At 37.0% G+C, this 18,158-nt stretch overlaps 1 protein-coding gene across 1 annotated transcript in view; it reads right to left on the bottom strand.

The window, feature by feature from the left end:
* pdzd8 (PDZ domain containing 8) overlaps positions 1 to 18,158 on the bottom strand; it is a 93,873-nt gene that overhangs the window by 43,073 nt on the left and 32,642 nt on the right. Inside the window, exon 3 of the mRNA XM_073482206.1 lies at positions 10,649 to 10,751. Coding sequence (XP_073338307.1) covers positions 10,649 to 10,751 — 103 coding nt within the window. The remainder of the gene's footprint in view (positions 1 to 10,648; positions 10,752 to 18,158) is intronic.

The following is an 18,158-nucleotide window of genomic DNA, read 5'->3' as shown; positions in this document are numbered from 1 at the left end:
AGCTCTATGTTTTTGTAGTAAAAAAAAAAATACTCAAAGAGCTGTGATGATTTATGCGCCAGTACAATAATACAGGTTGGGGCTATTAGCATTATTTGCATTCTTTACAAATGGTCACCAACAGCTGACTTTTGTTTTGGTTAGGGCGTCTGGGAAACTACACGAGTTTAGACTCAGTCATAAATACACAAGCTCTTTTTATACAACACAAAGCCACCCATCAAATACAACCAGTGTTACACAAGAAGATGCTCAGCTGTGGTGTGTGCACACACGTCGTATGTCGCTTCAGTCAAGCTGTCAATAGGCGTCAGTACTCAGAGCCGACGATGGGTTAGACAGGGCAGATGTGCAAACACTCCTGAGTCCCTGCCCCCCCACCCTCAACACACCATAAATGAGTAATAAAAAAAACACACGCCCAATCCAACTTGGTAATGAAACAGGGCTTCATTTACCCAGTTCACAGGTGGTCCGTGTTGTGCAGATGCAAACACACAGCACAATGAAATAAACATTGACCAATGGGAGGCAGCAGAGATAAAGGGACCTCTTTCTCTGTATAATAAGCATGAAGGAGAATCCATTCAGAGCTACTCACATGCTGACAGCTCAGAGCCCAGGATGCTTGATGTAAAGCCTAGAAATTAAAGCATGATTGATAAAATTCTATAATTCTATATACAATCTAAATAGCTATTCATACAAATAATTATTCTTAAAAACATATGCCTATAATACAGGAAAAAAATGAATATACACAAATGGCTGATCTCAGATATTACATTATGCATTCAGGGTTTTTCTGTGCCTCAAACAAATTTATAAAAGATTGACATTTTCAGGGCTGAAACTAGTGTACACCAACAGTACCCCCTACTACCTGTTCAGTGAACATTGGGAATATCCTGCATTAGGAACACTCTGCAATGTCACCTACTGGGGAAATTTTACACCACAGAAAAAAAATACTGAATGTACTCTAAAGCATAAACTGACAGAATTACAAAAGGTATTCCACTGAAATGCATGAGATTCGTGAATTAATGTAATTTGATTAATTTAGGCCACAAGATTCCTAAAGAAATTATTAACTAACATTATATGTATGTTATTAAAAGATTATTATGACATTATATTATATATTTTGTGGCCCTTGATAATTATGAATGGTACACAAAATGAATGCCAGGTCTGTGCACTTGTTGCAACCATTGTCAACCTTACACTAAACAAGCAAAAATTACAGAGAAGCTAAATGTCAACAATAGTTTGTTTCCCTGGAAATATTAGAGAAATAATTAAATAACTATGAAGAAATAATAAAGAAATATAAATAATAAATATCAGGCTATTTGAGCATTGTTGTTTTTAGGTAACCGCTTAAATATTCACATCGATCATGTTAAAGCTGTCAAAGTGTCAACTGCCGGTGAAATGATGAACCATGGCTGAACACCATGTGCAGTCCACTCCTAAGGAACTACTAAGTCATCATTTGTTTTAAGTCTTTTTATGTTTGAACAAAATACAAAAATTAAAATCAATCAAAACTTATATCAAACGTTATATCAAATATGGATCAAATTGCTCGTATTGTCTTACTAAGTCTCAACAATCCAATAGGTGTTAAAGTGATAAGCAACAAGTGAACAAATCCTTCAATACTAGAAGCTGTAAACAACAAAGGTTTGGTATTTTTACTGATAAAATAACTTTTCATAGGGGCATTCAGACAGCACATTCGTGAACCACAATCTGCAACTGGATCTGCTTTTAATGCATAGAATGATCATCATAGGAGACTTGTGCCATACTGTCTGTGCTTTCCTCATATTCATGCAGTTTAATGCTGCCAGGATTCACATTTTGGTGAGAAAACAATATCTCCATTAGTTAAGCATTCATTTCTGTTGGTGAAATTTTTATATAAGGTGTCCAGGACTAGTGGAATCTGTCCACGAAATACTAAATATAATTTTTTTATAAATTTTAAAATGCACCGCCACCCATGTTGCTAAAAATCCCCCGGTGTCTTCAGTGGTAGTTATGGCCTGACATTAAGAAATTCTTGAGAACACTCCCGGGTCCACAAGCTCCTGACATTTCCTGCTAACAGACAATTAGACAAAGTACAGGACCAAAAGAGATAACCTTCTTGGTACAAATCATTTGAGCACAAAATTTTTCTTGCAAACTTTTCAGGCTTGGTATATTAAAAAAATAAAATACGAATAAAAACACTAAAATGTGTATACTAAATCCATTAAGTCTGTCAGCAGTAATAATTAGAGCCTGGCCTATACTGGAAATTTGGGGCCAATACCAATTTTGTGCATTTAATTATAACATACACAATGTTTTTTTAAAGAATTTTAACAAAGATATGTACTAACTAGCCACTACAATAGCAATCAAACCAAAAGACAAAGCAGCAAGCTTCCAGGGGATAAAAAGAGGACACCAAATGAAGTCAGTGACCTTTAATGACTTTGCTCTGATGTTGTCTTGAGGGCAGCTTAAGGAGAAGTGTGAGTGAGCAAAAATGTAAATGAAGAGAATAAGAATAAGTATACGCAAACATATTTCAGACCCTTAGGATGGATTAATGGCCCAGTCAAAACTGTTAAGCTACCAAACATTAATTTTTGTTAAACAATAAACTATTCCATATTTTCAACAATGTGTGTATCTCCTGGTAGGAGACATAAAGCTAATATTCTCCAACTAGGTATTCAAATAACAACGTCCAGCCTGTGCAATGCATAAAACTGTTGTCCTCTTTGAGGTGACACTTTGTCACATTGTGATCACACTGTCTCAGCTACCACAACCCCACAACAAATAAAGAAACATTTACATACATATTTGGGACATGGGTGTTGGTGTGTTAAGAAAGAGCTACTGTTCACAACACAAATTAATGAGAAGGAAAACGGATTTACCAAGCAAATATCAAACATATCAGCACCAGATAACTGAAATAACCGAGGTGGATGAACAATGTACGGCAATTGAAAACAACACTGAGCAAACAGAGTGTCTGTGAAGCTGAATAGCTCATTAAAAATGTGACTGTCTCTCTCAGTCTAATTCTTAACTGCTATTGTCACTTTCTATTGTACAGTATATGGAACCAGAAACTAAACAGTTAAGTCTACCTGGAAGATAGAGATTTTAAACCAGCCCTGAAAAGCATGTTGAACACAGTCCAAAGGTCCTTACAGATGAAAGTGTTGTGAAGACAGACACATGGTGCACCGAGAAGCAGGAGTGAGAGGCTCAAGCTAGTTAAAATGAGAGAATATTCAAATGGCATGAAAACCATAAACATACATGAGACAAGCGCCTGTGTTCATAAGGGAAGCTCCAATCTGGCAATCATCAGGGGATGAAGGGAGAGTGAGAGGAAGATGGCGCGTTGACCTTTTCCAGATGGTATAGCCTTTAATCCTTACTACAGAGTCCTGCTGGGGACATTCAGACTAGAGAAGTCTGATAAATCAGGCTGAATGCCACAGTCAATCTGCATTTCTATGCGTACATTAACAAAAAAGGATACAAGTGCTTTGAAGTAGGTCCACTTGGAGAGGGATGTGCTGATGGCTGTATTGGTTGAGTGTTGAAGTGGTATGGTTCACATAATAATCACTTATTGGATTGCTGGCTGGCACCTTTAACTAACCAGGGGGTTAGTTTTATATATGCGTTTGCAGACATGTAAGGTACAAACTGTGATTGTGAAATTGTGATTATTTGATAAAATGATAAAAAATAAACATAGAAATACTAAAAAACTACCATTTTTTCTATAAATTTACAATGAACTGTTTGGGAGAGAAGAGGCTAGGAAGATAATGTGGTTAATTCTGAGAGGAAGACCTGATTCTGAGTGCCCTCTGCTGGATGAAGATTCAACTTTTAACACACATTATGTGACTATTACTGTTCAATGTAATACAAACAATCTTTGAGCTGCTGCAAATGTCATTCAGTGTGTTTCAAGGACAGCAGCATCATGCTTTGCTGAAGCCAGAGCCGGTAATTATGGCTGACATTTCACTCTAAAATGGTCATTAGTCACCTCCAAACAAGCCTGATGTTATAACTGTAATATTTCTTAATTGCTTTCAGAAAAGGTTTCCCAGAGGGCCCTGAAAATTGTCTTCGCCACTCGAAATGTCAACAATTGGACAATCTCATCAGTGCAAACATGGAAATAAGCTTGTATTAATGTGTCAATAAGACAAGGGGTATAATATGTAGCATGTGTTCGTGTTACACAGTGGAGTGTTTGAAAAGCTTGGTTTTTAAAGAAAATTCATGGGCTTGCTTCATTATTGGAAACTGGTATCAGAAACAGATGAAATGTTCTAAATTATTTGTGGATTTTGTTAACTGGCGGTGGCACTGTATTTGCTACAAGCACATATTTGACTGTTCTAACTTTTTGGGTCGAAGAGTAACGTTACACAGCTTTTGGCATTTTGATCCCCCTACAGATATGCCAGAAATACACAAAGTGAATGATTTTTTTTATTTATTTATTTTTTATTTACATTTTATGATTTAACACAACACAACATAACACAACACGTAGACGTAGAGAAAATCAATCAATCTACACAAGAAACAAAACAGAACAATGCAGACAATACAAACAACAATGACAGTACATGCGTCGGGGGGCACAGATTAATTAAACTTCAAAAGGTACACATTTATTTCTCGGTGAGTATTAAATCAAGGTTTCATTCTTCTTAAGGAAGGAAAAAAGGAAAATACAGAGCCTAATGCTTAATCCTATTGTCTTCCCTCTACATATTGCTGAACATTAGTCCATAAATTGTTTAGTCCATTATCCCTGTAGGATTCCAGCAGGGGAATGGCTGCTTGCTCCATCGTTATCAGGTCTATCAAATCCTTTAGCCAGTGATCTAAACAAAAACAATTTGGTTTTCTTATTTTCCAGTTCATCAGAATGATCCTTTTTACAGAAAGAAAAGCCAGTGATAACAGGCGTTGCAATACTTTAGATTCCACTCTGTCCAGTTTCAGACCCAACAGACACACTTCTGGGCAAATAGATACATCCACTCTTAAGATTAAACATAGAATATTTTGCACTCCGGCCCAGAGTTGTTTTATTTGTGGACATTGCCATAACAAATGTATCAGACACCCTCTCTCTCCACAGTGCCAACATAAATCAGATGTGTTTGGGTTCATTTTATGCAGCCTCTGTGGTGTTATATATGCTCGGTGCAGAATTTTCATCTGTATAAGTTTGTACCTAATACATTTTGACAAGTAATTTGTGCGTCGCATTATAGTGCCCCAATGCTCTGTTGTTAGGTTTTTCCCCAAGTCCTGTTCCCACTGTGCTTTAGTTTTATCCAAGATGTTACAGGTAGAGGGATGAATAAACCTATATAATTTAGATACTGTGCCTTGATTTTTTATGATTTCTTTCAGTTTATTATCTGTTTCCACATCTGAAGCCAGTGATATTCCTTTTGTTAAATATTCCTTCAGAATCAATTTGATCTGTAGATACAGTAAGAAAACAGTATCATTAAGTGCAAATATGTACTTGAATTCAGGAAAACTTATTATTTTATTCTGCTTTACAATCTGACCCAAATTCCTGATGTTGTAGTTTTTCCAGGTCTCATTAATAAGAGTTTTCCCTCTAGCCGTGAGCAATGGGTTCTCCCATAATGGGCATGAGGGTAACATTAGGCCATTAATTGAACATTTCTTTTGTATGGTCTTTGCTATTTTACATGAGAAACTAATAATAGGATCTTTAATATTTGTTTTTACGTCTGTACAATACCACAGAGAGGAGAGGGATGCCTCTTTTTTACACTCATGAACAATTTTCTGTTCCAACCAGAGCAAGCTTCCAACCTCACATTGACAATAATAATAAGCCCAGAGCATGAGGTATTTGTCATTAAATGCTAAGTAATACGCATGAATATCAGGTATCCCCAGACCTCCTTTTTTCCTGCAAATTTTGAGTTTGTCAAAACTAATTCTTGGCTTTTTGTTCCTCCAAAGAAACTTTGTTAGAAATTTCTTGATTTCTTTAAACCAATATTCTGGTACTTTAAGTGGAATTGAAGATAACAAAAAAGATATTCTAGGGAAAATATTAATTTTGATGATCTCCGCTCTACCCCATAGAGACAATGGAAGTGTACTCCATCTAGTAATGTCATCCCTTATAGTTTTTAACATTTTGGGCCCCATTCAATTCAAATATCTTCTCTGTGGGAGAGATAATGTTAATCCCCAGATATTTTAGTCCTTCTTTCCCCCACACTATTTGGGTTGTATCGAGGTGTATTGGAAAGGTCAGGCGGTTGAGTGGGGTTGCTTCGCTTTTATCCCAGTTGACTTTATAGCCTGATAGATCGCCAAATTTTTTAATGGTGGTAAGTAAGTGAGGCATTGATACATTTGGTTTTGAGAGGGTCAACAAAATATCATCTGTGTAAATATTTATTTTAAAATCATATCCATGTATGTTTATGCCTGTTATTTGTTGGTTAGCTTTGCTGTTTGCTTGTTTTGTATAGGTTAGTAATTTTCCTACTACAATTTTAGCACTTTTTTGCACTCTCCGGCACTTTGTATGATACAGATGTGCATGTGCATATGTGATTGTGTGTAATTGCATGTTCTGTGTTACTTGTGGCTGCAGCATGGGCGAATGGCCCAGAACAAATTTCCCACATTGTGGGACAACAAAGTTAATCTTAATAGCACACGCTAGTGGTTCCAACTCTAAAATAAAAATTATCGGGGAGACTGGATATCCTTGTCTAGTTGACCTAGATAACTCAAAAGGTTGCGACACAATACCATTAGTTTTTACATGGGCAAGAGGTTTGTAATAAAGTGCACGAAACCACTGCATACACACAGGACAAAGGCCATATTTCTCTAATGTGTAGAACAGATACGGCCATTCGATCCGATCAAATGCTTTTTCAGCGTCCAGCGATAACATGATCACTGGATGCTGAGATAAAGCAGCTCTGTTCATGACTTGAAGGAGTCTTCTTATGTTGTTTGCAGCAGATCGGCCCTTAACAAAACCTACTTGTTCAAAATGGACAAGCGAGGGAACCACACTTTCAAGTCGCATTGCAAGTATTTTTGCAAAGAGCTTGTAGTCATTGATGGTTTTGGTGTTGATGTGATGACAGCTGTGCGCATACTTATTGGCAAGGATTCAGCTTTGATGATATCATTGAATAATATAATAAGAAATGGAATCAGTGTATCCTGAAAACATTTATAGAATTCAATGCTGAATCCATCTGCTCCAGGACTCTTACCATTACAGAGGCTTTTTAATGCCCGTTTTATTTCTCCTCCAGTAATATTCTCATCAGGATATTTTTTGTCTGTTTCTTTTAATGAGCGCAAAGGCATGTCACTGAAGAAATTTTGTGCTTCTTCTAAATTAAAAAGACACTCAGTTTCATGCAATTTCGTATAGTAAGTTTTAAAACAGTTATTAATTTGTTTTGGTTCTTGCACATTCTGTCCATCACAATCATGTATATTTAATATAAAATGTTTAGCCTCCATTTGCTTTAATCTCATTGCTAACATTTTAGCAGCCTTATCACCTGACTCAAAGTATTTTCTTTTTAGTTTAAACAATGCAAATGTAGTTTCTTCATGTATCATTTCTTGTAGCTGTGCTCTGCAGAGTAGTACCACGTCCTTTAATTTATTATTGTTTGGTTCCCTCATATGTCTGTTTTCAAGCTTGTTCAGCTCTTCTTTGTGTGATTTTCTTTTTCTTTTTTTCCTTTTTCTTAGCAGAGGAATAACTTATTATCCATCCCCTACATGTGGTCTTAAATGCTTCCCATACTGTCTGAATTGATGATACTGAATTGATATTTAAAGTAAAAAACTCCTCAATTTTATCTCTTATCAAGGAAGTGAATTTTACATCTGTGAGGAGTGAGTTATTTAAACTCCATTGTTTTGTTTTATTTACTTCCATGAAAGGGTAAAAACTGACAGAGATAGGTGCATGGTCTGATATCACTATATTATGAATTTCAGAGTTTACAGCATTATTGATCATCTGGCTAGTTAACAGTATGTAATCAATCCTAGAATATGAATTATGAACCTTTGAGTAGAAAGTATATTCTCGTGCCTCTCCATTACAGCACCTCCAAATATCTGTTGTACCTGTATTTGTCTGAAATTCCTCAAGAGCTGCTGCAAGCATATCATCTGTTGGTAAGGGTTGCTCAGACCGATCTATATTAGGTTGAGCTACTAAATTAAAATCTCCACCAATTATTATTGGGATATTTAAGTAACTAGAAAGTAATATATTCAATTTGATCAAAAATTGAGCTTGTCCAGTGTTAGGATTATAAATATTGACTAACACCATTTTTTGATTATGCAAGAGTCCCATAACTATTATGTATCTTCCTTCTTTGTCTGGAATTACTTCCAGTGCTTTAAATACAGTAGTACTTGAGATTAATATGCTGACACCTCTTGAGGAATTACTACCATAAGCTGAAAAGACTTGGTCTACCCATCTCTGTTTTAGTTTTAGAGATTCCTTTTCAGACAGGTGGGTCTCTTGAAGCATTGCTACGTTACATGTCAGAGATTTCAAATGTGAAAGTATCTTATATCGTTTGACTTTATTTGTGATCCCATTAACATTCCATGATATAATTCTGATGATTGGCAAACTCATCCTTCACCTAAACAATTATAAGCTATGCTCCTTAAACTCATACTCTTAATCAGTTTACTCTGTTCTCCTGACGCATTAGTACACATACATTCACACACACACATACACACACAACAAACAACAATGCCAATAGGCAAAAAACCCAACAAAAAAACAAAAGAAGGGGCTCCCATCCCTCCTCTATCCATGATCCAATGAGAGCAGGCGCAAAGTCATTCAGAGAACGTTCCACAACCAGGTTTCATGTTGCCGCACTATTCAAATCATATTTCATGAGAAAAGTCAGTGTCTTATCCAAATATAGACGGGAGACGAGCTGTCAAGTCCTTTGAAGCTTGATCCGGGGTACTGTAGATATGTTTCTGGCCATCCAACGTGACCATGAGTCTTGCTGGAAATAGCAGACCATACCGGAGACCTGCTCAGTGCAGCTTCCTCGTGATGTTCGCATACTCATTGCGTTTTTGCTGGATCTCAGGTGGCAGATCTTGAAACACATGAATAGGCTTATTTTTCCATTCCAGCCTTTTCCTTTTTTCGGCCAACTTCTTTCCCTTTTCAGCTGCAGCTCTCAGAATAAGCTGTCGATCGCTCCATCTCAGAAGGCGGACAATATATGGTCTTGGTGGGTCTGACGGGTCCAGGCGGGGACGAAGAGACCTGTGGTGCCTATCCACCTCCGGCGCTGGTTCCGTCTCACTCCGGTCCAGAATGTAGCGCAACAGTGCTGCCAATTCCTCATCAGGGTTACCGCTCTCCAACAAGCCCTCCCGCAGGCCCACAATGATCAAGTTATTTCTTCTGCTATGTGACTCTAAATAAGTCACTTTAGTTTTCAGATTTCTTATCTCTTTCGTGCATTCTTGTATGGCTGTCTGGTGGATGGCTTGTTTATCCTCCAGAGTCCCGATCCGTTTTTCAGCGTTCCCCACTCTGTTGACAATAGCACCTACGTCTTTTTTTTATCTCCTTTACTGAGTTGTTCAGTTCATCGAACCTTTGTTGGAAGGTATCTTTTATGCTGGTAACTTCTGTCAGCAGTTCCTTGGCCCAAGCAGGTGGTTCCTCATTGGCACACATGCTTTGTTTGATTGAATGCCACAGAGCCTTGCGCTGTTTCACAGTTTGTCTCGTCTCTCGGGAGCATGCCTTTGACATAAAAAACGCATCTTTCCTAAGAGAATAAGTTTCTCCAGTTTACGCTCAAAACTTGAGCAATCAGAGGTATTTATTAAGTTGTTTTTTTTCTGGTATGTGGACGCCGAACAGCTCAGTCCGCCATACTCTCTTGTCACGTGATCTGACAAAGTGACACAAAGTGAGTGATGACACATACATGAGTCCCATTTGTCATGTTAGGCATGTTAATACTCCATCAGTGTTCAAACAACTTTTTAATCTTGTATCTTATTGGGTGGAACGGGTGAAGCTGCTGTTTTGTACTTTTAGTTTAGGCTATGGGATTCCTCTGTTATTTTTACACTGAGCAACAAGATTCCCTTTGCATTTACAAACTAAGCCATGAGGGTTAGGGCTAAACTTCCTCTGTATTGTGTCCATTTATTTTGAAACACAGACAAAGAACCCTATCATCCCAGAAGTCAAAGGTTTTAGTTATTTGTTAAGCATTAACTTTTGTAACTTTACATCGGGTGCTGTGTGTTAAATGGGTTAAGTTAAATGCAGACAACCAGTTTCACTACGCTGTATATTGTATGATTGTATGTGATTAATAAAGATTCTTCTTCTTCTAAATGTATACCTCTATATACAGTAGATTTGAAAGTATGATTGAAGTATGATTAATAGCAATCTTAAACCGGGGGAATGAGAAGGAAAACAACAAAGAAATAGAGGTAAAGTCAGATATCAAAGTGGAGGAGAACACACCCGTTTGATGGAGCTGCGAGTCTTCTCCTTCCACTGGTAGCTGCTCAGCTCGAGCGTGCAGTGAACATAGGTTTCTCTGTCATAGGAGCCGAGGACGAACAGTCTGCAGAGACGGGAAACAAGACATACAAGTGAGAATCTACCACTACAACATTTAGAAGCACTAATAAAGTCAAATCTATGTGCATTTTTTGCCTTGTCTTAAATACTCATGTTGGCATTGTTACAATAAAAGGACAACATCTTGTTGTCCTTCTAAAATATAGAAATAACCAGGAGACTTTGTCTCAAAATGTAGTTCATTAGATGTCATTCAGTGTAACCAGATGAGACTATTTTGAAATCATATCAACAACTGACTGTCAAGGTGCCCTGGTAGTTCACTTGGTAGAGCATGCACCCTATGAAGGCTGAGTCCTCAGCAGCTGCCCAGGTATGATTGCAACCTGTGTCACTTTGCATGTCAGGGGGTATTGCCTTGAACAGGCTGTGTGCTGCATAATGTACTGCAATTCGGTGTCCGAATTTCCCGCGCAGTCCTGCGGACATGACGTCAGATTACGCTGAATGCGCATCCTCGACGGCTTTCAACTTGGATACGGGAAGAAGACAAGCGCGGTGGACCCAAACTAGTGTTTGGGTAGTAATGGATTCTGTTACAGCCAGCAAACGACCCACCACCACTAGCTACAAACATGTAACTTAGTCCACCGCTGTGTAACACTGAATAGTTACAGACTGCGCATTTTCCACGGTCCTTTAGTCTGAAACCGAATAGTTAGAAATATGTCCCTTTATATATGGGACCGAGAGCCCAACCTGTTATCCGGGAGGTGACATTAGCAGCTGGCTGTAGCCACAGGCTAACGGTTTGTTTGTGTCTGTGTAGTAACATTAGCCGCTTACACACAGCAATCCCGTATCAGAGATGATATTTCTGTCCCCCAATATGCCGTCTTTGCTTTCACCTGTGCCTTCAGACTGCATCAACCGTAACGGTAAATCACCGCACTTGTGTGTCGCTACACACAGCGAGCCGGCTTCCCGGCTGCTTCATGTGTGTAGGGGATAAGGCATCAGCTGCACTGCTGTGAAGAGTTCATGCGTGCTCCCGCGCCGGCTTGGCTGGTGGCTGCAGTTACCCTAACGGCCGCAACGGCCATCGTGTCACTATTGAGTCTTATTTCTTGATCCTGCCCTTTAAAGTTCCTTTAAAATGAGCTGGTGCAAGGGTTTTTTTTTTTATCTCTTCTTGGTGCAATAACCTAGGCCACAAACCTGCGTTTCATTTGGTGAAAAAACAAAAAACATTTTAATTTGTAGATTTTAAAAAAAAAATTAAGCATATGTTGTAAGTAACTGTACTGAACTTCACTGGTCAAGGTCATGGTCTGATATATTTGGCCAGTTGATTCCCTGCAATATATTTTTAAGTAAAGGTGTCATCTGTCAGTGTAATGTTTTTGTACTTGGGTTTATTGACTGTGGTGTAACAGAAGTTACCACAAAACACAACCACGACATTGAGTATTGAAGAATATTTTTGACAACTTTTTAAAAAAAAATTTAATTCATGTTATTGATTTTTCTAGATGCCTCTGAACAACATTCATTTTCACCATCTGCTTTCTGCTGTCATTTACTCAGGAATATTATTTAAACTAATGTAATGTGCCCGACTGATAACAAAAACATTGCAATATTGAGAAATATGATAATATCAATACTCTATTCCTTTTTGACAAAACATTATTCAGAGTAAAAATGTGTATCAGATAAAGTAAGGACGGGAAAGTCAGAGATCACTAGTGAAAATACTTTGCATTTATTTCAAATTTCATACTATTTTTTTTTTTCATTTTCATTACAAATGACAATATAAGCCTAACAATACAATACAAGTGAAAAGTTGAATCTTCGATTTGATTTTACAATATCTTAGTAATTGGTACAGGTTACATTCTAATGTACAAAAACTTTTTTTTTTTTTTTATTTAATTTTATTTTATTACACATTTACTTTTTTGATGCTTGAAAACCCCTTTTCATCTTTGACCCAACAACATAATACTTTTACAGTTTATATTGACTTCGAGTCCAAATGTTTTTTGTTTTTTTTATGTCTACCACGTATATTATATACTGACTGTTACTAGTTTAACACTGCTGTTGTGTGATTGGTTTGCCCTGACCGCAGACATAGTAGTACATTTTGCTGTACTAAAGAGGATTTTGACCTTTTTTCCACCATGGCATTTCACTCTCAAGGCAACAACCTAATGTAACTAAGGCTTTATTGATCTTCATCCAGAGACACTTATAGACACAATAGAGTACATGATTCCCCTTTGAGAAATACCCTCTCTCATAATCTCATAATCTTTACAACATCATCATCATCATTTACCAAGTCATTTGCTAATTCTCTCTATTTCAAATCACAATAGAGATTATATATATATTTATATATACATATATATATAATATCTCTATTGTGATTATATATTCTCTATTTTAAATCACAATATAGATTATATATATTTATATATATATACATATAGATCATATATATCTATATATATCTTTATATCTATATATATCTATATATAAATATATATATATATATTTATATATATACATATACATCATATATATCTATATATATAAAAGAGATTATATATAAATGTATAATAATAATCACATAATCTCTAATAGAGACAATATATATATTTATATATATAAATATAATCACAATAGAGATTATACATATATAAGAGATTATATATATAACAGATTATACATATATATATTATATAGATTATATATACATTTATAATATGATTTATAATCATAATCACATATATAATCTCTAATAAAGACTATATATATATATATATATATAATCACAATAGAGATTATACATATATAATTATATAGATTATATATAAATTTATAATATGATTTATAATCATAATCACATATATATAATCTCTAATAGAGACAATATATATTTATAACCATATATTTAACCCATATATTTATATATATATATAAATACATACATATATATACACACACACTGAAGAAAAATATAAACGCAACACTTTTGTTTTTGCTCCCATTTTTCATGAGCTGAACTCAAAGATCTAAAACATTTTCTATATACACAAAAGAACCATTTCTGTCAAATATTGTTCACAAATCTGTCTAAATCTGTGTTAGTGTGCACTTCTCCTTTGCCGGGATAATCCATCCCACCTCACAGGTGTGCCTTAGGCTGGCCACAATAAAAGGCCACTCTGAAATGTGCAGTTTTGCTTTATTGGGGGGGTCTGGGGGGGTCAGAAAACCAGTCAGTATCTGGTGTGACCACCATTTGCCACATAGAGTTGATCAGGTTGTTGATTGTGGCCTGTGGAATGTTGGTCCACTCCTCTTCAATGGCTGTGCGGAGTTGCTGGATATTGGCAGGAACTGGAACACGCTGTCGTATACGCTGATCCAGAGCATCCCAAACATGCTCAATGGGTGACATGTCCGGTGAGTATGTTGGCCATGCAAGAACTGGGATGTTTTCAGCTTCCAGGAATTGTGTACAGATCCTTGCAACATGGGGCCGTGCATTATCATGCTGCAACATGAGGTGATGGTCGTGGATTAATGGCACAACAATGCCTCAGGATCTCGTCACGGTATCTCTGTGCATTCACAATGCCATCAATAAAATGCACCTGTGTTCGTTGTCCATAACATACGCCTGCCCATACCATAACCCCACTGCCACCATGGGCCACTCGATCCACAACATTGACATCAGCAAACTGCTCACCCATACGACGCCACACACGCTGTCTGCCATCTGCCCTGAACAGTGAAAACCGGGATTCATCCGTGAAGAGAACACCTCTCCAACGTGCCAGACGCCATCGAATGTGAGCATTTGCCCACTCAAGTCGGTTACGACGACGAACTGCAGTCAGGTCGAGACCCCGATGAGGACGACGAGCATGCAGATGAGCTTCCCTGAGACGGTTTCTGACAGTTTGTGCAGAAATTCTTTGGTTATGCAAACTGATTGTTGTAGCAGCTGTCCGGGTGGCTGGTCTCAGACGATCTTGGAGGTGAACATGCTGGATGTGGAGGTCCGGGGCTGGTGTGGATACACATGGTCTGTGGTTGTGAGACCGGTTGGATGTACTGCCAAATTGTCTGAAACGCCTTTGGAGGCGGCTTGTGGTAGAGAAATGAACATTCAATTCACGGGCAACAGCTCTGGTGGGCAAATGGTGGTCACACCAGATACTGACTGGTTTTCTGACCCCCCCAGACCCCCCCAATAAAGCAAAATGGCACATTCCAGAGTGGCCTTTTATTGTGGCCAGCCTAAGGCACACCTGTGCAATATTCACGCTGTCTAATCAGCATCTTGATATGCCACACCTGTGAGGTGGGATGGATTATCTCTGCAAAGGAGAAGTGCTCACTAACACAGATTTAGACAGATTTGTGAACAATATTTGACAGAAATGGTTCTTTTGTGTATATAGAAAATGTTTTAGATCTTTGAGTTCAGCTCATGAAAAATGGGAGCAAAAACAAAAGTGTTGCGTTTATATTTTTCTTCAGTGTATATATACACACATATACATGTATATACATATACATACATATACACATATATATACATATATGTGTATATACGTATATGTGTATGTATGTATGTATATATATATATATATATATATATATATATGAAAAGAGATTACATACATTTATAATAATCACATATATAATCTCTAATAGAGATTATATATATAATAGCAATGATATAAATATAATCACAATAGAGATTATAAATATATAATTATATAGATTATATATAAATGTATAATATAATTTATAATCATAATCACATATATATAATCTCTAACAGAGACTATATATACATACATATACATATATACACATATATACATACATATACATATATACACACATACATACATATACATGCAAGAACTCACATACATACACACATACATACACATATATACACACATACATACATATTTATGTATATACACATATATACATATATGTATATATACACATATATATACATACATATATATACACACATATATATGCATACATATATACACATACATACATATATACACACATATATACATATATACACACATATATATATATACATACATACATACATATATATACATACATATATATACACACATGTATATATTGTTGCCAGGTTTTCTGTTCTTCAACTAATCATTTAAGTTCTGATATTTGTATTTCTTTTCTTTATACAACATGCACCTCATCCATCCTCGTTTTACCTTAAAAAGGCATACCTCAGTTTTCGTTCATAAAGATCAGATTACTTGCCATAGGTAGTGCTATCCAGCCTTTGATGCACTTGAACAGCTCTGTCAAGTCTACAAATTTTTAACTGATAGCCTGTGTTACAAAGTAGTGACATGGAGTTGAGGGCATTTATTAGGCAATTGAAAAAATACTGTTGGTTGCATTGAAAAAGTTTAGGATTAGAATATTTTTACATACTAGCGACTAAGGGTCAGGATATATTGACCTTTGCTGTTTCAATGTTGAACATTCTTTTAACGTCTTTAATGTCATCTCTTTTAAGTCCCACAATTTTATGGAAGTGCAATACAACGTCACAAAGAATTCAAGCCCAACTTTCCCCATTTGCTTTCTGTTAGCTTTAATGTTTGGTCAGTTGGACTTCAACTAAGAATTATTTTCATTATTTGAATTCTTTTTCAATTTATCGATTACATGTTTGGTCTATAAATGACAGGAAATCAATGTCCAAGTTCCCAGAGCCCTTGATGAGATGTTCAAAATTATTCTTTATTTTCAAATACATTCAATTCACTTGATATACAATTTACTATCATGAAAGATAAAGAAAAAGCAGAAGATATCCACATTTGAGAATCTAAAACTTGCCAGATTTTATGGCTGATCCAAGATTTTCATTTGGTCTCATATATTCCACTCCCAGCGGCCCTTCACTAATTCACTGCTTTATGGAATTGCAAAGGGTAAAGCTGTACACCAGCACATGTATAGTGTACTCCACCTGACTAATACTGGAAAGAAAAGCAACATATGTTTTGGCTACTGCTGCCCCCTGCTGTGCTGAGGCGATTATTGTATTAGACGTTCATAACAAGTGATTCCCTGACTTCCCAGTCTGAATAATGTACATCTACTGAAACTGCAGTACTTCAGAAATGGTGTGACTTGTATGATCATCTCGATATTGGCATTCCTCAAGACTCAACTGTTTCCTTTGAAAGATTTCGTGCTAAAACATGGATGGGAATCAATAAAAATTGATTGATAAATATGCCACTTTTGATTCTGATTTTGGTCCAAATCTTTCTCAATTCCTTTCTTGATTCCTGATCAAGTTGAGCTGGCTGTAGCCTGAGATTTAACTGTAGAAACAGCCTGTCTGTCATCATTCAAAATGGAGGAAAGGAGAGAATATTTGTACAGAATTCGTTTTCATTTAGGCTTTCTTCATCAAAGGAAAAAATCTGCAAAACCCGCCTGCATGCCACTAATGTTATGATAACAGAGAATATATACCCTTGTTAATGGACATGCTGCTCAGTGAGGAGGCAGTGGCACTCATACCTTGAATGTCATAGATATGGTATTCCTGGAATTCCGAATGTGCAGAAGATGAAATATGTAGGTGGTGTTTCCTACAAATAATCATTTTACAGGCACTACAACATACCCTTCTTTAGACATGAAACAAATACCTCGACACACCTAAATTGAAATCGATCGAAATTAATTCACAATCTCGAACTTCGAATTAACAAAATGGAATCGTCGATGCTGCCACGCCCACATGTCACGTCCAGTCAGCTTGCCAAGGGGAAAAAAACACACACGTCTTGAAGTGCTGCGAGTCAACCTCCTCTAACTTAGCTACAAGCTAAGTCAGCAGCTATTGGCTACAGCCAGTCAAACGATAGCATGGTGTTACGCCATTCCTGTTCGGCTCCCGGACCGTGGTCGGGAAGCACAGGGGAGATGATTTCCTCCAGGGCTGAAGTTTATGTTTACCTTCGGGGTGAACCCCCTTTCACGTGTTAAGCTGGTCGGGAAATAATACCAGGGAGCTTTGCTGTATCTTGAGGAGCCGTCGCCTTTATTCACAGCCAAACTGCAGCCTATACACTTTATTGCTGTCACTACTACTGCTACTCCTTTCGCTTCTCCTTCCTCTCCCATTCATTCACTGTCCGCACGTACTAGAGGCTGACATTTGTTCGGGAATCCCATGGGTCACGGGATTCCCGCGACTTATTTTTACTATTAATCACGTGATTGGGACGGTACAGGATAAAAAGTTAACGGGAGCAGACGGGAGCGGGAACCAACCAATAGGACAACAACCACAAAAAAACATAGAACAGGCGCGCCGCCACTTTGTAGT

The sequence above is a fragment of the Pagrus major genome, chromosome 15, assembly GCF_040436345.1.
Source record: "Pagrus major chromosome 15, Pma_NU_1.0".
In the NCBI taxonomy this organism is placed as follows: domain Eukaryota; kingdom Metazoa; phylum Chordata; class Actinopteri; order Spariformes; family Sparidae; genus Pagrus; species Pagrus major.
Note: the sequence above shows the minus strand (reverse complement) of the source record. Positions and strands in the feature narration are given on the sequence as shown.